Below are 25,452 nucleotides of genomic sequence, written 5' to 3'. Positions count from 1 at the left end.
GCGATCGATATTGCGTGCGGGGGGGGGGAGCAGCAATCAATTGAGCGCCAAGGGAGGGGGGGGTAGGCTGGCTGGGGGGCCATGGGTCTTCCCCCCCCCCCCCCCCCAAGAAAATTGAGCACCAGCCGTCACTGTCAGGGGGTATGGACTGGTGTGGTTGTAGCCCTACTGTTTTATATGTACCTTGTACTGTAATATCCATATCATACGGCTGACTCTATGCTATTCTATTTTCTGTGTTTTTGTATATAAACCAATAAAAAGTTAACATTGACATTTTTTTTTTATTGAACCTGCACTTTATTAAACATTTTTAAATGTAAAAGTAAAAATAAAATTTCACCGGGCCTGATATTCCCTGACTTGTTGGCTACACCAATTGCTATCATTCTTCCCAATGACAGTAGCTCTAAAAACCATTGTAAAAGATTAATAGAACGTTGCAACTTTCCATTTTGTTATAAAATGGAGAAAAATGAATTGAGACCTTAGATTGAGGGGGCTCAGTAAAGCATAAAAGGGTTTTAGTTTTTATAACTATAATTTCAGCCAAAATGTTTTTTTTTTTGTTTTTTGTGTCGCTATAAGGATACTATCAGGAGATGAAGGAGATTTGCCCTCACTTTCTGCCAAGGTGATGTGTCTCTCACAGAACAGGAAGTGAAGAAAATATCCTCTATGGAGATACACAGACAGCATTCATGTCTGCGAAAAAAAAAAAAAATCTCCTCAAAAAGCCACACAGAAAGGATTTAAAACATAACAGAAGTTTTAAACCTTTGCAAGTCTGTCTGAAAATAAAAAAAAAGTTTGCTGGAGTTAAGCTTTAATGCTGATTGGTCAAACTTTGTACCCTGCTGTTCAGAAGAATTCAGTGGAGACAAGCAGCTTGTTCCAAGCCCCGCGTCCATCCGTCTGCCTGGCTCCATCCTGTTAACATTAACTCGGGGCTGAAGTGCTCTTCTATCCTGTTTCTTGCTCAGCTCTGGGGATTGGGAGTTAGATCTACAGGAACCGGCCTAAGTTCCTGAGTCTCGCATACCGGCTTGGTTAAACCTTCTACAGCCAGCGAAGCTTTAACTTAAGTTTTGTGGCTTTACCTGCTGGAAAAAAAGGGAGGTTATTGTAGGACTAGTCCATAGAAAAGGACAAAGACCTGTCATGTGTGATCTGCGACCGATATGAAGACTTGACACAGGTAAAAAAAATGATCTTAGGCTCGTTTCACATCTATGCGTTTTTTTATTGCTTTTTTCAGAAACGCACTACAGTCCATTCAACATGGTTTCCTGTGGGACACGTTCACATCTATGCTTTTTTCAGCCACTGCATTTTTGGAAGGAGTCAGGGACTTTTTAGGAAGCAAAACGGTGCATTTTTGGTTTAATAGACTTCAATGGAGAAGCTGCAGAAAAGCATGTAGTGCGTTTTTACAGTGATTTTCATTTTGTAAACCACCCAACATATTGGCCAAAAAAAAAAAAGCATAAAAAACATGCAAAACGCATCAAAAAAACGTGCAGAAATGCGCCAAAAAAAAGTACTGCAGGAACAGATCAAAAGCAAACTGCATAGGTGTAAACCAAGCCTAAAGGCAGATTCACACTCCCACATTGTTGTAATATGTGATAATAAATGGTAAGAAAACCTTAGTAATGACCTTTTATTTGGCCCCTCCCTTGTGGTTTGTTAAAGCATGACTAAAGTTACAAAAACAAAAATGACAAACGCTTCAAGGTTTAATTCTCAATTGTTTCATCAGGTTTCTTAAAAAAATCTGTGTACATTTAGTCCATACCCAAGAATTGTTTCCAGAGATTTACAATTCCTTTATTCCTCTGCCTACAATTATTCTGCTCTCTAAATAACTCTATCGCGAAAAATTCAGATGCACTGAGAGCAGAGAGTGTAAGTGATGACAATTAATGAACCTGAGTGAAAGAACACAACCCTGGCATTCCTGTAGAGCAGCATGTTCCTTTCTGCTGACCAGTGGATGGTGTAGATGTTAGCTGTGCTGTGCTGATCAGTTGCTTGATTAGGGTTCTAGAAGCAGGTCTGATAAAATGTAATCAAGAGACTGATGGGCAGACTGCATAGCTAAAATCTAGTGTACACCATCCAGTGGCCAGCTTCATCACTAGACCATGCACATCTAACAGGCGACTAGGGATGTGTTTGTTCACATTTGCAATCAGCAGTATTCTGATGTATTATAACCCCCTGCTGGCTGTTGTGAAGAGCCGAAATACTAAAAAAACAGTAGCCACAGGACACATTTTCAAAGTTAGAGCCAGTGATTAGTATGCATTATTAATACAAAGAATGCGACTTTAGTACTCCTTTAAATCTACCATTGAAAAATTATTATATCTACAGTATATAAGTGCAAAAAATACTTGTTGATCCAGCATGCCTAAGGTTAATTGCTGCCTGAGGCAGCCAATTTTGCAACCCTCATGCCACCCCGATTTTGGCTCTCTTTGGTTGCTAGGGAGCTGGCACAGCAACCAATAATGCTGTGACCCAGCCACCAGCATCTTAGCAACCAATGACTCTGTGCAGCTGTGAGTCATTAGATTCCAGGATGCCAGCAGCTGGGCTATACAGCATAATTAATTTTTATGGTGCTCAGCTCCCAGCATCCAGCTTAGTAACACTGCGCTGTGTACACTAGACAGCGTTACTGAGATTTAATAAGGATGGTGTCCTAGCTTACTTTGCCCATGTATTGATATTGTCTCGGACTGAACCTAGCTGCTATTGCCATTCTTGGTGTTGTTTTTCTGCCTGGCTCTAGGGAGACACTGAGACGCGTCGTGACGCTGGATCCTGTACATAACAGGGGGAGGGGAGACTGTATTTATTTTTGCTTCCAAAGAACTTCCCTTTTACATTTTCCTCCCTATCTGATCCACCGAGCGCCTCTCTCCCGGCACCCGCCAGCGAGACTTTATCTGATAATGACATAATGTGGTGCCAGCTGGCCTCTAAGTGACGCAGGGAAAAGTTACAGGATCTCGAGGAAGCATTTACCACCTGACTGCCCAGTACCAGCCACTTTACAGTCTGGGGGAACCACATACACAAAGATCACAGCCCTATAAAGGGTACCTTTAAAAGAAATAATATATATTCTTAAAGGATAAGTTCACCGTTAAAAAACAAAAAATTATAAATGCACACATTGCATTTAAATAGCCTAAAAAGCCCACTACTGCTGAAAAAACAACAAGGCGACTAAGTGTTCTGTGCCACCTTTACACAAATAAAATACATTGCAAACAATGAAAAATCAAAGTGCTCAGAATATCTTCTTGGTGCTGACAAAAAAAGGGCATGCTCTATTAGAGTATGGGTATCACACAAGATTCCCATTATTGTGACCACTATTAGATCAGGGGTATCCTGCAAGATTCCCATTATTGTGACCACTATTAGATCAGAGGTATCCTGCAAAATTCCTATTATTGTGACCACTATTAAAATAGAGATTCATATTAGACTAGGGGTATCATGCAAGATTCCCACTTTTGCAACCACTATTAGAGTAGGGGTATCTTCGCAAGATTCCCATTCTTGTGCCCACTATTGGAGTAGGGATATCACAAGATTCCCATTCTTGTGACCACGATTAGATCAGGGGTATCATGCAAGATTCCCATTTTTGTGGCCATTATTGGAGTAAGGGTATCATGGAAGATTCCCATTCTTGTGACCACTAATAGTCTGAGGGAATTACGTAAGATTTCCATTCCATGGACCAATATTATGCCGCGTACACACAATTGGACATTCCGACAACAATATCCATGTTTTTTTTTCCCTGACGGATGTTGGCTCAAACTTGTCTTGCATACACATGGTCACACGAATCTTGTCGGAAATTCCTAACGTCAAAAACGCGGTGACGTACAACACGTACGACGAGCCGAGAAAAATAAAGTTCAATAGCCAGTGAGGCTCTTCTGCTTGATTCCGAGCATCCGTGGAACTTTGTGCGTCAGAATTGTCTACACACAATCGGAATTTACGAGAACGGATTTTGTTGTCGGAAAATTTGAGATCCAGATCTCAAATTTTGTTTGTCCGAAATTCCAACAGAAAATGTCCAATGGAGTCTACACACGGTCGGAATTTCCGACAACAAGCTCCCATCGAACATTTCCCGTCGGAAAATCAGATCGTGTGTACGCGGCATTAGAGTAGGGGTGTCATGGAAGATTTCCATTCTTGTGTCCGGGGTTGAAGTCCTGGCTGGCACAAATAAGCCGTGTGGATATTGAATGCACTTGGTGCTTTCTTTACATTTTTTATGGAAGGATATACAAAGCATTTTGAACTGTGATTAATGCTTTAAAATGTAAAGTCAAAATCAATTTTTTCAGTATGTTTGGCATCATGTCTCACTGTATATAGGTTCTCTAAGAAAATAATTTGTGAATTTGTTGCAAAATTTCTTATCTTCCAGTATCAACACTTCCCACTTCAAGCTGGCAACACTAAGCTGCTGCCTTACTATAGTAGCAGTGTAGTCAGCCTATGTGTGCTCCTTAAGTTGGTCATAGGGATACTTATAACATCTATTGGATTAACAGTAGACTTGATTCGTAGTTTGGAAAGTTGTTTGTTTATTGAATCCATTAATACACATGTAGCAAGGTCCCAGGCCTCCTTCAGTCTAATGAGATTCTCCAGGGCCAGAGATAGAAGCCATTCTTCTGAATATGGTGGGTTGCAAAGTAGTGAAAGTTATTGGGCGCCAGATACTTCTTGAATGCAAAAGAGATATTTATTTCTCTGAACAGAACTTTGGGAGAGAGGGTTAGGGCTGGGTTAGGGCCAGGACACCCTTAGGTAGTTGCAAGAGCAATTGGCAGACTCCGAGACTTCAACAGGAGGACAGCCATGCAGGGAAAGGCATCCAGCAAGACACCACATCTGCATGTGTAGGAATGCTGTCTCCTATGGTAACAGTCTTTAACAGTTCCTAACACAAAGCGTAACAGTTCTTTCACTTCCACTACAATTACTCCTTGTAGTTCTTCAGTCCACTGAGCTCCCGGTCTCTCACTAGACTAGATGATTCACTGCCACTGAATCCCTTAAGCTCCTCCAGTTTTCACTGTATCATCTTCCTCAAACGTCACCCCCACCTCTCTGCTGGGTCACTGGTTTGGCACTCAAGATACTTCTCAAGCTTCACCCCACTGGTCTGCTCAGTCCATGGCTCGACACACAAGGCTGCTCTGCAAACGTCACCTCTGCTGGCTAGGTTCCTGGCTTGATACCCACTGAAGTTTCAATCCCCGGTTGGTGAGAATACTGCTCCGGTACTTGCTTCAGTTACTCACTGTGTCTTTGGTAATAAGGCGATTGGTCCCTTAGTGGTGACAGCTTCCCCTCTGCCTCCGACCACGACAGGTTCTCCGGCCCTCAGAACTGTCACTTCTGGTTGGACTGCAAGCCGCAAATCCAACCCTGCGCTGCTCTCTCGCTTCTGGATAGGCCCTCAGACAGCCTAGCAACCAAATGTGCCCGGGATAGGCCCAAACTCTGGCCTAGCAGCCCGGGCAATACAACACAAGTCCACCCAGACAGCCGTCCAGGTGGCACAGAACACAGATCACCTGACCCTACCTGAATATATAGGTTCTCCCAGCAGGCCAAGGGATCCAAGAAAACACCTGCCCATTGGCTGAGATACCCCACATACCCATAATCTAACCTTGCATGCCCTTCTCATATCTAATACCACCAGGTACCCAGCCACCTAGTGGTAGAAGAGAAAAGTGCAACAAGGCCAGACTTAGGGAGAAACCAATTGATCTCTAACAATTAGCCAAGATGACTAATCCTGGCAAGTAAATTTCGAGAGCAACCCTGCCTAAACTCCAAGGTGCTACACACACAATGACAATATCCCTTCTATTCTCAAATACAATAGAACACTCTTCTCACTCAGTTCTCAGGAATGCACTTTGCCAGTAATCCAACCTCCAGTACAAATGAATCAGCTGATTGGACGGGAAGATTTATTCAGAGTTGACCTTTTGTTTCATTAGACCTTTAACAAATAAACAAATCATGTCAAATGTATTAGTTATTTTCGCTATAATTTCTTTTGTATCAGGTGAAATTCGTTTTAATTTTTTTTATTCGGATGCAAAATTTGGCCGAATTTCGATTCGTTACGAAACGAATTGCACAAGTCTAATTAGCCGCCCATTGGCCAAATTAAAGAGCTTAGTGTTGTCAGTCTGCAAATAGGAAGTGCTTGCATTAGGGAGTTCAGCTGTCTAAGAGAGGGTAATCTACTTAATAAGACATGATAAGACATCAAAAAAAAAAAAAAAAAACTGACAGCAGTTTTAACCATTCCCTATTTTATCAAAAATGCAGATATGATGTGTTGTGGACAAAAAATAATCCTTAACATAACAGCCACTCAGAATACAGGTCTCATGACACTGTAGGCTTCCACAAGTTACACCTAATTTGTTATGATTTACACCAGAGATCTCCAAACTTTTCAGTACAAGGTCCACATTGTAGATTTTGCAAATATTAATGGGCCCCCCCCCCCCAAAAAAAATCAGTTTTATAAATGATTCACCCTCTTATACCAGGACCACCTTCAGAGTCCCCCTTAAATTAAGGGTCCCCGTCAAAGTCCTCCTTACTATAGAAACAAACCTTACATCAGAGCCCCCCCCTATCCCGATCCCCACATCAGATTCCGTCTTTACACTAGGGTCCCTATCGGCAAAGCAAATTTGGCAAGTTTTGCTTCTCTCTGCAGCACAGTCAGGCCTGAAAAAAAGGATATCCCTGGAGAGAAAACAGGTGCCTGTAGCAACCAATCAGATTCTCTGTTTTATTCACCAATAGACCGTATCATGCAAGCAAATGCGTCAAAAGCAACAACATGCCAGTGACGGAATCACTATGTATCAACTATCTATGGTGTCACTCCCTTGATAACAGTTCAGACTCTTTAATGTTTCAATATGGATGTTGTGACGTCCATGATGGTTGCATTTTTGGTGATGGTGTCAACAGGGTCAGAAGTGCTGCTGTGTCCCAACCGGTAATGCAGTAGAAACATGAAAGGGTCGCTATGAGCTACAAAATCTCTTCTTCCTTCGATCATGTGGCCTTGTCGTAATAAATAAGCCTGTGTAATTAGCAGTGTGTCCATACAGTGTGCTGACTCAGAGTGTGGTCTAGTTCCATTCTCAGTATATGGATCCTGCTGCTACAGAAGCCATCCATTGAGTCAGTCTGTTCTCCACAGATAAGGGTTGTTTTCTGTGCCGGCAGGAAGCTGCGCACAATGGTGACTGCTCAGGTCTATGACCCACTGCCGAGCTTGGCTGTAACCCCCACTCATTAATTAAAGCTTCTATTAATCCAGCGTGGAGCTTCCGTGTGTCCGTCCTCAACCCCTCAAGGCAGGAAGCTGCCCACACATCCAGAGGGCAGACTGCTATTTTTACTATGTGTCTGACTGGAGAGCACGTGGTGACACACAGGGGAACTCCGACTCCCTAAGACTGACCCTCCTGCTGCTGAGTGACATGGTGGGACAGTCTATGACTCCGTGACACCGCTCCACCCATGGAGGTTTGTGTAAAGAATGAAAATAAAGAAAAAAATGGACAAAAAAAAAATGTAAACCTGTTAAAGAGAAAGATTGTTTTTTTTTTTTAAATGTAGCAGAGTGATTTTGGGAAAATTAATTTATAATCTCACAACAGGATATAGCAACCCTACAGGAAGACCTTGATAAAATAAAGGGGTGGGCAACTGCATGGCAAATGAGGTTTAATATTGATAAATGTAAAGTAATGCATTTGGGGACTAAAAATATGAACGCATATGGGGGAGACCCTCTGGGCTAATCCAGGATGGAAAAGAATTTGGGGATCCTAGTAGATTATAGGCTCAGAAACAGCATGCAAGAACAAGCTGCAGCAAGCAAAACTAACAGACTATTGGCATGCACGAAAAACGGTAATTACTCAAGAGCTAAAACTAATTCTACCACTTTACAAAACTCTGGCTTGGTCTTGATTATGCTATGCATACTAGCTCATTATGCCTTTGTCTTGCAGGTTTTTTTTTTTTTTTTTTAGTTGGGGGTTTACAACCACTTTAACGTCAAAATCATGACGTACATTCCCAGTTAGGCGGTCGACAAGAAGCTGTTATGTATAATACCGCTATTATACAAGGCGCTAGTTCTTCCAACGAACGGGCAAATGTTCGAGTGTTCATCCAAACACCAAAACAGCCAAGGTCTACCAAACGTTAAACTCATTGCAGCTAATAGCCAAGTTTTATTTCTAATTTGAAACCAAGGGTCTTATAAAGCCAATAATTTATTTTGTTTATTATTTTGTAGAGCATACATCTTTTCTTTTTAAATTAGTTAAAAAAAAAAAAGTTTGACATTCTGCATGTAATGTCATATGCTGAGATTTAAAAAAATATATGAACTAGGGATTTAGTAAACATATCAATATTGCATTAAAATGACTTTCTGCTTAGAAAATGTATTGTTAGACACATGTAAGAAAATAGTCTTGTAATGGTTTTTTGCAAAAAAATTTCTTTCAAAAAATGTTTAAAATGTAGGACATGCAAAAAGAATTTCTGAAAATGTGCTCAGCACTAGTCAGAAGCTTTAATCAGAAACATATTGTAGCAACATTGATACTGTATATTGTATTTACAGTAAAGCCTTGGTTTGAGATCGTTTTGCAAGACAAGCAAATTTTTTTAATTTTGACTTGATATACACGCAATGTCTTGATATACAAGTAGCGTCACGTCACAACTGAGTATAAAAGAGAAGAGAGCGCCTCTAAGTGTAGCAATATGGTTACATTTAATGAAGGTATATTATACATTTAGTATATATAAATTTAGCAACTCGCATGGTTCATGATTAAAAGAGGCACATCTAAGTATGCAGGCATCCGGGGTAAAGCTGTCCACATAAACCATCCTCCTCACCATCAAAGTCGTCCCTTCAACGCTGCGTTCCACGACTGGTTCAAGCCTCACTTCCAGATCGCCCTGCTGCAGGGTAGTCTTCCTGATCACGATTGCAGACTGACAGCAGTGAGAGCCGGCAGGGCAGAGGATGGTCTATGTGGACAGCTTTACCCCGGATGCCTGCATACTTAGATGTGCCTCTTTTAATCAACCATGTGAGTTGCTCAATGTTGTACCTTCATAAATGTAACCATATTGCTACACTTAGAGGCGCCTCTCTACTCTTTTATATTCTGTAGCTCCGGCTGGATTTTGCTTCTAATCCCCTTGTGGAGGCTTCCATTTGAGGATGGACATTTTATGGTTACACAACCGATCACATTGCTATAATCTTTTTATATGGACTATAAACTGAAGGATTTATAAATAAATGGTTGTGGAACGAATCATCTGAGTTTCCATTGTTTCCGGAACTAATTATGCTCGCAATCCAAGGTTTTACTGTACTTTATCTCATTCATCTTCCTCAAAAGGGGTAGAACTGTGATTTACTCATATAAAAAAAAAAATAGGAATAAAAAAGAAATAAAAAACTAAAACTTGTACACTTATGCGAATTGGATGCGGGGGTTAACCCTTAGTTATTTATCTCCTTTCCTACCTTTCCCCTTTAGCTGTTATTTTTCCACTGTTTTTATTTCTATTTTGTAACCATTAATATTTTAAACTTTTTTTCATTTTCAGTTATTTTGCTCATTAAGTTTTTGTGTAGTATTTAAAAAAAAAATGAAAGACTGAAAGGAAAATCTTGATATCATTTGTAAATACAATAACTTTGCCATGTTTTGTACCAGAATCATAATTTTAGCGTCATTTCAAACAAGTCAAGTTATAGAAAGAAGTGTATACTTTTTATCTACAATAACACTAATTGCTAAACACTAATGCCCCGTACACACGGTCGGACTTTGACGGAATATGTGCGATCGGAGCTTGTTGTTGGAAATTCCAACCGTGTGTAGGCTCCATCGGACTTTTTCCATTGGAATTTCCGACACACAAAGTTTGAGAGCAGGCTATAAAATTTTCCGACAACAAAATCCGATCCTTTAAATTTGTGTGTAGACAAATCCGATGGACAAAGTGCCACGCATGCTCAGAATAAATTAAGAGACGAAAGCTATTGGCTATTGCCTCGTTTATAGTCCCGGCGTACGTGTTTTACGTCAACGCGTTCTGAAAATGATCGGATTTTCCGACAACTTTGTGTGACCGTGTGTATGCAAGACAAGTTTGAACCAACATCTGTCAGAAAAAATCCTAGGATTTGGTTGTCGGAATGTCCGATCAATGTCCGACCGTGTGTACGGGGCATTACACTGGTCAAAGTAGAATAGTAGACACATTCTGTCGATAGATTGCATAGCAAACAAAAAAGTTTAGCAAGATAATATCCCCCAAAAGAATAGTATTTGTGTTACTTTGTCATTTTAAGCAACGACAACCTTGATGCCAAATCAGTGGGCCTATACTAAAAATGTAAAATTTCCTCTGGTCCATAAGAGGTAAGGTCCATAGAGGTGTGAGAGCTGAACTGGTTAATATAGTAAGTTGCTGAAGTGTTAGGCAGTGAAAACTGAATTTGCAAGATAGAATGATGGGAGTTAACGGTCCTTCTAGTCAATACTGAAAATCTAATGCCACCTACACACGGTCGGACTTTTCAGCTACAAAAGTCCAACGGACGCTGACGGACTAAAGCTGGCTGGTAATCCGATCGTGTGTGGGCTTCTCCGGACTTTCAACGTACTTTTTTAGCCTCAAATCCGACGTACTTTAGATTTGAAACATGCTTCAAATCTTTACGTCGTAACTACGCCGGACCCAGAAATCCGCTCGTCTGTGTGCTAGTCCGACGGACAAAAACCCACGCTAGGGCAGCTATTGGCTACTGGCTATCAACTTCCTTATTTTAGTCCGGTGTGCGTCATCACGTACGAATCCATCGGACTTTTGTGTGATCGTATGTAGGCAAGTCCGTTCGTAAGAAAGTCTGCCGCAAGTCCGCCAAAAGTCCGTCGAAAGTCTGTCGGACAGGCTGTCAGACTTTTGTAGACGAAAAGTCTGACCGTGTGTACGCGGCATAAGACTTTTCCAGGGACGAAAGAATATATCAACAGGCCATCAAAGCGTGTAACTGTCCTTGAGACTCAGGAACACATGGTAACTAATGGTTTGTTCCAGTGGCTGCGTGTTTTTTTTTTTTTTTTTTTTTTTCGGGGGGGGGGGGGCCTCAGGCTCTTATGTGCTTCTAAAAAAAAAAATCCATTGGAATCCATGCGTCTGGCGCCCTTCATGTAGATTAGGGGCCGGACGCATGAATTATAGGGGCTGCGCCCCGTATGGACGGGCCTCCACTGGTGACGCCCTTCATGTAGATTAGGGGCCGGACGCATGAATTATGGGGGCTGCGCCCCGTATGGACGGGCCTCCACTGGTTTGTTCTAACAATGAGTCTCATTTCAATTCCTTCTGTTCCAGATCCAGTTCCTGAACGGTGTCAAATGAAACCTGTAGCTGACAAAAATGAGATCTCCGCACTTGACCAGCGTCCTCTCATCTTAAAGGGCTGCATGGCGAAAGTTACAAATCAGGAAGTGTATGTGCTCAATGTTATTCATTCCAAGGGTCTACATGTAAGTCTTCTTCAAAACGCTTTTTTTTTTTTTTCTTCATGTTAACCCTTTTGCTGCCAGAGCTGTTTTTGCAATATGTTTTTTGCACACATGTTAAATGCGCATTTTAGGCCTGAAGATTAGATAAAAACCCCAAAAATTGCATAGTTTATGAACACAGAGACCCTAAAGAATAAATGTCGGTAGTTGCAATTTTACATGTCAAATGATATTAGCGCAACAGTTTATCAAACCCATATTTTATTAAAAAATAAACTTATATAGTAAATCAAAAAAAAAAAAAAAAAAGAAAAAGCATGCACATATGAATGCAAACATATGCTTCAGGTGTGCCTTTATTTGAAAACGATTCCATCACACATATTAGGTATTTCTACAAATGATGGAATGAGAATAATAATTCCAGGGTCATTATGCACAGTGCGTTCCAAGCTGATGACCTGTAAAGGATTTTAAAGTGTTGCCTATTTGGCGGCACAGTGGTGTAGTGGATAGCACTTTCGCCTAGCAGTAAGAAGGGTCGCTGGTTCGACCACGACACTACCTGCCTGGAGTTTGCATGTTCTCCCTGTGCCTGCGTGGGTTTCCTCCGGGTACTCCGGTTTCCTCCCACACTCCAAAGACATGCTGGTAGGTTAATTGGATCCTGTCTAAAATTGTCGCTAGCATGTATGAATGTGAGTTAGGGACCCTTAGATTGTAAGCTCCTTGAGGGTAGGGACTGATATAAATGTACAATGTATATGTAAAGCGCTGCATAAATTGATGGCGCTATATAAATACCTGAAATAAATAAAACAAACTTGTGTACTAAAGTTTTTCACATTTTCACGCACATATTAGGTTTGACATGTTGGTATCTATCTACTCAATGCAACCTTTTTTTTTTTTTTATTTTAGCAAAAAAAAATTAAAAGGTAATATATTATGTCTGTGTGCTCTCAAATACTTAAGACTTCATTTTTTTAGCTTTTTTTAACTCAACTTTATTGCCATCACATAGGGGGCTTGCAAGTTAGTACAATGTTGATTCAACTGCATGGCCTCAGGTTTCAGTAAAATGGACAGTCTTAGCCATGGCCTTAGGACCAGCCCTGGGTGCCAAATCCCTGCCTCTTAGGGCAACAAATGTATCATATGAACCTCTCTTCTCAGCCCAGGATCCCTGTACACATATATAATGCTAGGTCCAAGTACTAGGAACCTCAATGTTAGTCATTATATAACCCCCCCAACTTCATATACATTGTACGAGCTCTGTAGTGGATTAGTAGGTGGAACCACAGAGCGAAGCGAGGAACACAAGTATCCGATACACTCGGAAGTTTCAAACTCTGAAGCTCCTAACTCTTGAAGAAAAGTGTGTTTGAGATAATTATTAGGAATTTTCTTCTGCAAGAATGTCTTTTTTTTTAAGTGACAAAGTCACTTTCAAGGTCTGTATAAGCATACTATAGCAATACAGACAGAGAATATTTTTATAAAGTTGATTACTTTGCAGTCCTGGCTCAGATTATTAACTTAGCCAAAAAGGGTGTAAAAATGAAGTCAACCTTTGAGCCATCCTGTCTTGTGTCATTGTATTTTTATTGATGTGTGCTTTTAGTGCACGGGGTACAGTATGCTGGGTGGGAGGGGAAGCACCATTCTTGGCCTGCAGAAGAATTACTGGAAATGGACCTTAAGTTACCATCTTAATTCAGTTCACGTGAAACAATGTCTGAAAATTCACGGTGTAAAAATAGAAAGTAAGCCGAATCACCAGGCGGCATCATCCAGGGCGACATTGTGTCGATAGAGGATCTAGTTCGTTGGGTCAGCGTGGTGACAAAACGCCCTTCTTTGTAAGGGGTGGTAAACTCGCCGCTACCGTCATTCAATTTAAGGGGCTTTTTTTTCCCTCAAGAATTTCTCTTGTTTAACTTTCACCACTGTGAAACAATCCTGCACTCAAGATTTTTTATCTTCACATTTTTGCATTTTAATCTTAACTAAAAACAAATGTTTTGGCTACACTGCAGGAGGCCTGAATGAGGATAAACGATTGAAGCAGAGAAGTGCGCCTGGAATTAATTTAATGACATTTTTTCCCAACATCATTTTATTTTACTTCATTTAAAGTACAACTCTAGTACTACCCCTCCCCAGCCCCTCTAAGCAAAACTGCCCTAATGCTGACCTACAGTAACTTGAATGGAGCCATATACCAAGGATCTCTGGTCTTAATATTCAACCCTATGCAAGTCAATGGGGAATCAGAATTTTGTAAGGCAGGCTGTGTAATGCAGCGTACACACGGTCGGACTTTCTGGCAGGAAAAGTCAGACGGAAGCTTTTCATCGTATATTCCGATCGTGTGTGGGCCTCATCAGATTTTTTTTTTTTTTTGAAAATCCTGACGGACCTAGAAATAGAACAGGTTTTAAATCTTTCCGGGAAAACCGCTAGTCTGTATGCTGTTCCGACGGACCAAAAACGACGCATGTTCTGAAGCAAGTACGAGACGGCAGCTATTGGCTACTCGCTATTGAACTTCCTTTTTCTAGTCCCGTCGTACATCACCGCGTTCTAGATGGTCGTACTTTGGTGTGATCGTGTGTAGGCAAGACCGTTTCAGTGGAACTCCGACGGAAAAATCGGTCGTGTGTACGTGGCATAACAGAGGTAGGTAAGCAGCTAGGGTGGAGGGATTACTTCAGTTTAGCTTAGTAGGGCCAGCAGGCGGGTGGTTATATATATATATATATATATATATATATATATATATATATATATATATATATATATATATATATATATATATATATATATATATATATATGGTATAGAATAGAATCACCCCCCTTTAAAATAATCACATTTTCTTGATTTGCAGCCTGAAATTAAGACAGACACCGTTTTTGTTTTATCCAGCTGTATTTACTCAATGCAACGTACAACAACCAAGTGAAAGATATAACACCACAACATGTCAGAAAAAAACAAATTCAAAAACAGAATCAGTGAGTTGGAAAAAGGACCACCCCCTTGTGTCAGTATTTTGCTGAACCACCTTTTGCTTTAGTCTCTGGAAACCCTTACTCAAACCAATTCTTTGGGGGTCAGTAGGGAAAATCCTCCTCATGTTACTGCTCGGTAGGAAGAATGCAACCCTAATGCCCCGTACACACGGTCGGACATTGATCGGACATTCCGACAACAAAATCCTAGGATTTTTTCCGACGGATGTTGGCTCAAACTTGTCTTGCATACACACGGTCACACAAAGTTGTCGGAAAATCCGATCATTCTGAACGCGGTGACGTAAAACACGTACGTCGGGACTATAAACGGGGCAGTAGCCAATAGCGTTCATCTCTTTATTTATTCTGAAGCATGCGTGGCACTTTGTGCGTCAGATTTATGTACACACGATCGGAAATTCCGGCAACGGATTTTGTTGTTGGAAAATTCTATAGCCTGCTCTCAAACTTTGTGTGTCGGAAAATCCGATGGAAAAAGTCCGATGGAGCCTACACACGGTCGGAATTTCCGACAACACGCTCCGATCGCACATTTTTCGTCGGAAAATCCGACCGTGTGTACGGGGCATTACTGTGGTGATCAAAATGCTCCTCATATAGACCGCTTGGAAAATCATTGGTCTCACACTTCTGGCTTTAACAAATTGTTCTGCCCTAAAACTATGAAGTCAAATGGGAGGTTAATAAGAAACCACTAGCAACCTCTGGAGGGAGCCTAGTTGAGAATGGTCGATCTATGATGACCTCCTCTGTGCCTCCATTCTCACTTCTTTGTCATTGATTGGCTCAGAGCCTACCTCTTCTCTCTTTCCTCATCCATGATTATCTTTTGCTTTTCCAATGAATTGGTCAGCTCACTCACAATCTCCTCTTGCCTTTCTCACTGGCCATCTCCTATTCTGCTTTTTCTTCCTTTCACAGTGTCCCATGATCAACTGCTCCTCTTCTCTCCTCTTTATCCTCTTCTGTTATGATCAGCTTCCAACCTGTCTACTCTGTGTTCCCCATGGCCATGGACAGCCTGTTACGCTCATTTCTCTCATAGTCTATAATCAGCTCCCACTCTGCCTCCTTTACCCTCCAGATGATCAATCAATTTACACTCCCCCCCAAGAACAGTTGTAATATAGAACATGGAACACCTGACCAAATAATACATGCCTATAAAATATTTTTTGATTGGCCAGTGATGTATACCAGTATGTATTTATTCACGTGGACCTCAAAAAAAAAAAATTCAGTCTATATTAAAGAGTATTTAAATCAAAAACAAAAATCTAATATATTACAGCTTACCAGCCCTTAGATATGGTGGCTTGCATTTGTTTTCTTTTTTTTCAGGCTTCTCCCCTTTATTTTCACCTGTTGATACTGCCTGTAACACACTTCCTGTCCTAGGGTGACAACGCTTGTTCACTATATTGCATGTATAGAGGAGCAGTGGTGTTACATATGAATGGCACACGTTTGCTGAAAATAGCAATGACAACATTTTTCTATCTTTCATCCAAGGCTCTGACTTTGGACATCTCAAGGGAAGAATCGGAGGGAAAAGCCCCAGAGAAACCCCCTGTGCTCATTGTCAATGCCAATGCCAATGCTACTTTGGTTTTTTCGGTCAATGCCAAAGGTTTTTCAGTTACAGTTGAAGTAAGTAAGCATTATCAAAGGCGTGTATTTTACAAATCATAAGAATTTAAATATATCATGCAATTGTAAAAAAATATATCCCTTCCCATCCCAATATAATAACACCATTTGCCACACAATCCCATTGGAATTTACTCACCGCACTAGTAGTTAAGGTGATGCCAGAGCAGTGGTGTCTTTGGTAAAGAATCTTTCACAATGCTTAAAACTCAACTCCAGGCAAACCGATAAATGCAGTTGAAATACATACAATAGAACTCTTTTAGCTGTCAAAAAATGTGCAATTCTGTTCACCCAGTCCTGAGATTTACACAGCCAGGCTTGAGAGCTGAGCTTCTTAAATCACCACTCTACCTCTATCCCGCTCATCACCATTTAGCAGGGAGCCAGGACGTAGTGAAGCTAAGGTAGTGATCTACCTGGTGGTACAGTGCGACAGATCTATGTAGAACTCAAGACTGGCATGCAACCCCTTTGAAAATCCTGCAGCAGATAAAACAGTTTGCATTTAATTGCATTTAGTGGTTAGCCTGGAGCTTTATTTTAACCAACAACCAATAGGAATAACAGGATTGGGTTTAATATTTATTCAGATTGGAGAGGACAGATCAGTTAGCTGTTGGTCGGGAGACAAGGGTTACCACACTTTAAGAGGCTGGTCAGACAGGCTGCCTCTCGGTCAGCTTGGACATAAACTTAAACAATCCCAACCCACATATAATTAGCTGAGAGTGTCTGCCGTTTAATAGACTATAGCTGCTTATGAAAACAGATTGTTATCACACAGTTATAAACAAGGCCAAGGATAAATCCAAGGAAAAAAACAAGCTTAACTTACCGACCAACCCGCAGACAACCAAGTAAACTTGTCTAACAGTATGCGTTAAAAACAGGGGTTTAGTCTGCACACATTTGCAAATGCGTGCGTAAGCTACAGAGCTTTGTCAAGGCACCCTGGTATCTGTGGTACCCAACACTAACTTATAAGTGTCCCCACATTGGAGGCACATGCATTCTAATGGATAGATGAGAGCAGGTGGACTGAAGGGGAGCCCATCCCTTCTTAAAAGGTACAGGGGGCACACTGAACACCCAGCATATAGCACAATGGCTGCAAAGGTGTCAGCGCGTTGTCTGCCCATAAAACACAACAGTGATACAAAAAGGGTACGCCACTTACCCCCATCTATAGCTGGCCATCAGTTAGAAGCATTGGAGGGCTAACAACAGTTATAAACAAGGCCAAGGATAAATCCAAGGAAAAAACCAAGCTTAACTTACCAACCAGCCCGCAGACAACCAAGTAAACCTGTCTAACAGTATGCGTTAAAAGCAGGGGTTTAGTCTGCACATATTTGCAAATGCATGCGCAAGCCACAGAGCCCGGTCAAGGCACCCTGGTAACAGTAACTTTCCACATTGTACTTTTCCATGTTCACTAATAGAAGTCAAATGTTACTTTTTTTTCTATTATGTTAGCACTCCGCATCAGTTTTCTACCAAATATCCCAAGTTCCGTCTTTCGATGTAAAGCAGAGTGAGGAACTTTTACAATGGGCAGAGCAAAAATACGGGGAAGTCTCCCTCTTCGCTGAGCTGAAAGATGAATCAAAAATTCTTCTGAAGGTGGAGAAAAGTAAGTGATAGAGAAAATCATATCCTATCTGGTGAGGGGGTAAGGCGTTATAACATGTAGAGGCGTTCCCGCCTTATCTCTGCTTTACAAAGAGACAATATTTTATCTGTGCTGTATTTAAGCTCTACTACCCTTTATTATATGATGTGTTCAAAGAACTCTGTTACATTTACCCTACAGGGCAGCCATAGTCTGCCAATGGCATGGGTATAGTGACCCTGTATCTAGCACACAATATTCAGACAGATCCAGACTGTAAAAGAAAATGTTAAAATTTTTTTCTGGCAGGTGACAAGTCCGAACTGTGCTCTCTTGTGATGCTATGGACGCTATTGGTGTCCAATACTTCCAGCTGTAGGATACACAGCGACAGGCAGGACAGGCCCTCTAAAAGTTTAACACTAGAAAGTAAGACATGTGAATGGATTTGGGAGTTGTCAAAACTGCTGTTTGCCTAGACCAGCCATCCGCAACCAGGGTTCCATAGAAACCTCAGAGTTCCTCCAGAAATTACAAGGGGTTCTGTTTGCTATGGATGACTGACCTCTTATCTGATGGTGCCTGTATAGTTCCAGGTCTAATGCCATTTGGCAGAGCCAGCGACACAACACCAATCTAAAAGGTGTATAAGGAGGGCATTCTGACCCCACTGTAAGGGGCATTCTTCACACTGACAATTTATATAAGGAGCATTTTCCCTATGATTTTTTTTTCTTCCCTTAGACTTTTTTTTTTTTAAGGCTTCCTTTTGGAGTAAAAAGTTTGAAAATGGTTGGCCTAGACTCTACACTCAATTTTAGACTGGGGAAAGAATATAACTTCTTTCAACCTTTGACAATTTTTTATATATTTGACAGGTGTTATATAGTCCATCCTGTTCAACCCATATATAATATAAAAAAAAAAAAAAACACACAAAAATTGAAAACTTCCATATCCACTACCCTTTACACAAAATTGATCCAGAGGAATGAAAAAAAAAAAAAAAAAAACACCTAATAAAAGCACAATCCAAATTGCTCCAGCAGGGAAAAAAAAATTCCTTCCTGGCCTCCCGAGAGGCAATCTGCAATATTCCCTGGACCAACTTTACCTATAAATATTAGTACCCAGTTATATTTTGTGCTATTAGGAAGGAATCCAGGTCTTTTTAAAACAGTCTACTGCACTGGCTAGAACTGACTCATGAGGGAGTCTATTACACATTTTCACAGCATTTACTGTGAAGAAGCCTACATGTTAAAATGAAAAGTGAGGGAAAATATCCCCAAGGGGAAAGAAGTTTTTTTTAGCATAGCCTTTCTTAGCCGTTTTACCCCCAAGGAACCCTTAAAATATATTCCAGGTCTAGGGTATCACTGGGTAAAAGGATTTCATTAATGGGCAATAAGAAAATGCCCTGTACATTGGTGGTCCAAATACCAAAAGATCATCAGTATCATGCTGCTGACTCATGAGTCGTCCATACCAAGCTCTGTGGGAACCCTAGGGTTGCACAGAACCCTGGTTGAGAGTGGTGGTTCTAGTACAATGAAGAAAGGTTAGAACCTCTGTCAGGATTTTATTGTTGTGGACCTACTGGTGGTGGCACCAAGCTGTCTTTGAAGTTATGGGTCACAATGTTTTTTGAAGAGAAAAAAAGAGTTAATGCATTTTAGCGGGTTTCAGGTGGCCCCAATTATAATAATCAGGGTGACAGCGTAACAAAGGATTTACAAAGCCAATTATAGATACCCTTTCACGAACTTAAAACACTGCAGGTAAGAGCACAGAAACCCATTTTTTTTTTTTAATTCTTACATGCAGGGTTTTTCTTTCCATAAATTTTTTTTCATTTCACTTGCAATATACTTTGAACTTACTAGAAAACATGACCACTCCAGGAAGAGTCAACTCCATAGCTCAGTCCCTTCCCTCTTTGCAGGTGATAGCCATATCCTTTTCAGTGAGTGTCTAATCCAGCCTCTTTCAACCTTTTCAACACAGAGGAACCCTTGAAATAACTTTCCAGTCTCAGGGAACCCCTGCCAAAAATGACTATCTACAACTCATGATACATTGGTGTGATGGTCAGTGGGAAGAATGCTCCTTACACTTGTGGTCATTGAGAAGAATTACCCGTTACAGATAGATAAAAAGATCAATGGTGTTGGTTAGAAATTATCCAAGAGGCAGAAATTGCTCATTGCTCATGGAACCCCTAGAACCCCAGGGTTCTATGGGATTCTGGTTGAGAAACCCTGTTCTAATCGCTTTGTGTTCTGACCCAGGTCCTCAGCTCGTTTGTTCGTCTCTTTATATAACCTTTTGTGTAGCAGCACCCAGTATTCGAGGATTGGAGGTTTACATAAAGGATGATTTTACAGTTATATAAGATGCATAAATAAACCAAAAGCACAATTTTTTGCATGATGTAGATTATTTTGTTGAAATGAATGGTCTGGTGAAAGGATTTCTTTAAGAAGGATTTTTATATAACATTTTTAAAAGTTTTTTGGCTGGAATTGTGTTTTAATATGGAGATTTTTATTCCTCACAGGTAAAACTGGACCCGAGTCTTGTGTTCCGCAGGCAAATTACAACTTTGGGGATAGCCTGCAAGTAGAAAGTGAAAGTGAAGACATAGAGAGCTGTAGTTATAAAGCTCCAGCAACAGGCTCAAAGACTGAAAGAAATGTCTACATTGTACAAGTGACCAACACTGGGACTCCATCAAGGTATGGGTAACCTTTAATCATTTATTGTTGTCTGTGAACGAAAATCATTTTTTTTTTTTTAACTTATTTTCCAAAAACGTGAGTCATTGACCTGGAACATGAATATCCAGTTGTGCTCATAAGTTTACATACCCAGGAAAAATGTATGATCTCTTGGCCATTTTTCAGGCAATATGAATAACACAAAAACATTTCTTTCACTCATGGTTAGTGTTTGGCTGAAGCTATTTATTATCAATCAACTGTGTTTACTCTTTTTAAATCATAATGACAACAGAAACTACCCAAATTACCCCGATCAAAAGTTTACATACCCTAGTGATTTTAGCCTGATAACATGCACACAAGTTGACACAAAGGGGTTTGAATGGCTATTGAAGGTAACCATCCTCACCTGTGATCGGTTTGCTTGTAATTAGTGTGTGTGTATAAAAGGTCAATGCGTTTCTGGACTCCTGACAGACCCTTGCATCTTTTATCCAGTGCTGCACTGACGTTTCTGGATTCTGAGTCATGGGGAAAGCAAATGAATTGTCAAAGGATCTGCGGGAAAAAGTAGTTGAACCGTATAAAACATGAAAGGGATATAAAAAGATATCCAAGGAATTGAGAATGCCAATCAGCAGTGTTCAAACTCTAATCAAGAAGTGAAAAATGAGGGGTTCTGTTGAAACCAAACCACGGTCAGGTAGACCAACTGAGATTTCAGCCACAACTGCCAGGAAAATAGCTTGGGATGCAAAGAAAAACCCACAAATAACTTCAGGTGATATACAGGAATCTCTGAAAACATGTGGTGTGGCTGTTTCAAGATGCACAATAAGGAGGCACTTGAAGAAAGATGGGCTGCATGGGCGAGTCGCCAGAAGAAAGCCATTACTAAGCAAATGCCACAAAGTATCCCTCTTACAATACGCCAAACAGCACAGAGACAAGCCTCAAACCTTCTGGCACAAAGTCATTTGGAGTGATGAGACCAAAATTGAGCTTTTTGGCCACAACCATAAACGCTACATTTGGAGAGGAAAAAACAAGGCCTATGGTGAAAAGTACGAAGGTGGATCGCTGATGTTTTGGGGATGTGTGAGCTATAAAAAGGCACAGGAAATTTGGGCAAAATTGTTGGCAAGATGAATGCAGTATGTTATCAAAAAATAATGGAGGAACATTTGCATCTCCTGACTTCAGTATCATTGAGCCACTCTGGGGAGATCTCAAAACGTGCAGTTAATGCAAGACAGCCCAATAATTTATAGGAACTGGAGGCTTTTTGCCAAGAGGAATGGGCAGCTTTACCCTCTGAGAAGATAAAGAGCCTCATCCACAAATACCACAAAAGACTTCAAGCTGTCATTGATGTTAAAGGGGGCAATACACGGTATTAAGAACTGGGGTATGTAAACTTTTGATTGGGGTCATTTGTGTAGTTTCTGTTGTCATTATGATTTATAAAGAGTAAACACAGTAGATTGATAAAGATAAATGGCTTCAGCCAAACACTAACCATGAGTAAACGAAAAGTTTTTGTGCTATCATTCATATTCTCTGAAAAATGGCCAAGAAATCATAAATTCTGATGCCGATGCACCAATCTCCGCACATCACACTGTTCACTTTAATTTATAGAAACTTTATTAAAATTTCACACAGACATTTTCATTATGTTCAACTGGCCATCGCAGTGGATTACCTAGCACTGTGCTGCACTGAAAAAGTACCGCCCACACACCACCGCAATGCAGTGTTGTGAACCAGGTACACATGGCATTTTGCCTTGTCTTGTGGTGGGACTGCACTCAAATAGCCACCCAATGCAGTCTCACCACACCTGGTGTGAATGGGCCCTCTATACGCTTGTTCTGGGGCAGTGTCTCAAAAGGTATTGAAATTTAGCGGCAACAGCAAGTGTTGGGTAACGTAGCAATATAAATATAGGCTGACAAATGCAAAAAAGATAGGAAAAAAGCTGGCGTGAATGTTTAATGAATATTTCATTTAATGCTTAGCGCCCCTATAAGTCATTTGCATACCTTAACATTTTTTTAATATATATTTTTAAGAACATGTAAGACTTTTATTTGATACACCATTTACAAAAAAAAGATAATCCACGTCTTTTTTTTTTTTAAATATAGGCTGACAAATGCGTAAAAATTGAAAAAAAGTTTTCGCTATTTATTATTTAATGAATTAAGAGAATTGCAAGAAATTTTAATTGGTGCAACTATTAAAAGATAGCAACACTATTACTAAATGGCATCACAGATGACCCAGTAGCTTGAAAGTGGCAGTTTTCATAGCCTGTATATGGTCCCTATGTCAGAGGTAACACATTGGTGACATGATCAGGAGCCACACTGATCAGGAGTGGGGATTGAGAGCCAGAAGTCACGTGATGTGTAGGCTATGTGCTCTCAATGAGGAGGCAGGCAGAGGGCATCCGGTGTTGGAGCAATGGGAAGGGGTTATGGGACACCTGATCTGAGAGAAATATGTACGCTGCCACTGCTGACCTTATTCTGAAAGCTGTTCTCTTGGCTGATAGGATGGCTTTAAAATATTTATTTTAAACCCCAAACTTTACTCAGACTCGGAATTCTATGCAAAAATGGTTACTACTAAGACTCACTCAAGGTAATCATTTTTACATACAATACCAAGTAATGCTCGGGGTTACACCCAATGATGTTCCGGCCAAAATCCAACCCTCTCTCTGTCTGATGATCCTGGAAGCACTCTGCTTTGCGCACTTCCTGGTTCACAGTCACACTATAGAACACACTTATCACACTTCCACTGTCCCACAGTTACTGTATTTGTCCAGATTACAACAGCTGAGGGTATCCAACATAAAATACAGGCACATTAAATAGCACAGATCAAATGATTCCATTTACTTCGCCATCTTGGAAGAAAGGCTCGCTGTGGATCCAAATCAAAGGTCTGTATGAAGACAGGGAAAAACAAACATGTAAAAATCGCTGTCTGGCAAGTTGCTGTGCTAGTACATAGATACCGCCATTGATGTGTTTAAGTCTCACGCCCCTTCATAAGAGTCTGATGATGATGACTTCACAGCACAAAAAACATATAGAACTGCAGTCACAAGGTCTACAGGCCACAGAAAACAAATGGCAGGAAAACCCAACTATAATTGCATTATTAAAAAAAGAAAGACAGAAACTCAGCCAGCAATGATTATATTTTCAGACAGGGGTCATGTTTCCTGCACTGTCCACAGTAAGAGCTAACCAATGATACGCTATTCCTCTCACCCTGTTTTCCAGTCACAAAACAATAGACATTCACACCACAACTGTCAATGGACCATGTGAAAAGCCACCCGTGTTATTCCTGGTGGGTGACCGTGACTACGAATGGAATTTGCCAGCTACGTTTGATTTCGGTATAGAGGTAAGCCAATAGTCATATGTCTTTATATAAACACTAATTCCCTGTACACACGATCGCACATTCCGACAACAAAATCCATGTTTTTTTCCTGCCGGATGTTGGCTCAAACTTGTCTTGCATACACACGGCATACACAAATTTTGTCGGAAATTCTGAACGTCAACAACGCGGTGACGTACAACACGTACGATGAGCCGAGAAAGATGAACTTCAATAGCCAGTGCGGCTCTTCTGCTTGATTCCGAGCATGCGTGGAAGTTTGTGCGTTGCAATTGTGTACACACGATCGGAATTTACAACAACGGATTTTGTTGTCGGAAAATTTGAGCTCCAGATCTCATATTTTGTTTGTCGGAAATTCCGACGGAAAATGTCCGACGGAGCCTACACATGGTCGGAATTTCCGACAACAAGCTCCTATTGAACATTTCCTGTTGGAAAATCCGACCGTGGGTACGCGGCATAAGGCTAAATTTAGACTTGTGGCAACATTTCCATTGCCTTTCAGAGATGTTTGACAGGCAGTGGGGAGGCAACATGCATTATGCAGTTGCTGGGAGTTTGCCGTGCGGCCCCATGGGGGGGGGGGGGGGGGGTTGTTGATGGAAGGGGACAGTAAAAAACAAGTAAACACGCAGCTCAATTGTGTGTTTTTACCACCTCCTACCAAAAGTCTACACAAGCTCTTCCAATGAACTTCTCTTATTTGCTTGTTTTTTGATCTGCTAAATGTAAAATTGACAGTGTCTTGTTTTATCCGTTCAAGAAGTGCAAATAAACCTCTTGATACTGTCAGAAATCAATTGATGTCCTGTGCAATCTGTAGTGTTCTGTTGTATAGTATGTGTGCAGGAAAAAAGGCCTGAAAGGGTAAACTAACACAGTCATCACATCTAAAGACTGGACTACAATATATAAAATGTTTGATCTTGGCTTTAGATACTCAGCTGTTATAAATTAGTGTAGCACCCTCTACCTAGGTAGGTGCTAGAGGTGAGATTGTTTGAGAGAGCAGGTACATTTAGGCAGGCCTAGCCGGAAGCTGCTCTCTCCTCTCACCGCAGCAGCGCTAGCTGAAACGAAAAGGACGCTGGTTTGATTTCAAGTGATCGCTCTGTCATTAGACGGAGTCATCAAGTGGTAAAGGGCCGCTGTAATTGGCCCTGTACCCCGATCCGTGATGCGCTGTGTCCTGCGGACCTAGCAATCAAGGACACTTCCGAGTGCGGTGGACTGGGAGGCCTCCCAGAACTAGCCAGCAGCGCTGTAGCCATCAATCGGCTACAGCACGGTCGGCAAGTGGGTGGGACTTG

General features: G+C 41.0%; 1 protein-coding gene across 1 annotated transcript in view; it reads left to right on the top strand.

Moving 5' to 3' along the window:
* The window catches only part of ENG (endoglin), an 85,856-nt gene that overhangs the window by 20,849 nt on the left and 39,555 nt on the right, over positions 1–25,452 (top strand). Inside the window, exons 2-6 of the mRNA XM_073600456.1 lie at positions 11,545–11,699; positions 16,235–16,372; positions 17,852–18,008; positions 20,548–20,725; positions 24,013–24,139. Of these exons, the coding sequence (XP_073456557.1) occupies positions 11,545–11,699; positions 16,235–16,372; positions 17,852–18,008; positions 20,548–20,725; positions 24,013–24,139 (755 nt within the window). The remainder of the gene's footprint in view (positions 1–11,544; positions 11,700–16,234; positions 16,373–17,851; positions 18,009–20,547; positions 20,726–24,012; positions 24,140–25,452) is intronic.

The sequence above is a fragment of the Aquarana catesbeiana genome, linkage group LG09, assembly GCF_042186555.1.
Source record: "Aquarana catesbeiana isolate 2022-GZ linkage group LG09, ASM4218655v1, whole genome shotgun sequence".
Classification (NCBI taxonomy): domain Eukaryota; kingdom Metazoa; phylum Chordata; class Amphibia; order Anura; family Ranidae; genus Aquarana; species Aquarana catesbeiana.
Note: the sequence above shows the minus strand (reverse complement) of the source record. Positions and strands in the feature narration are given on the sequence as shown.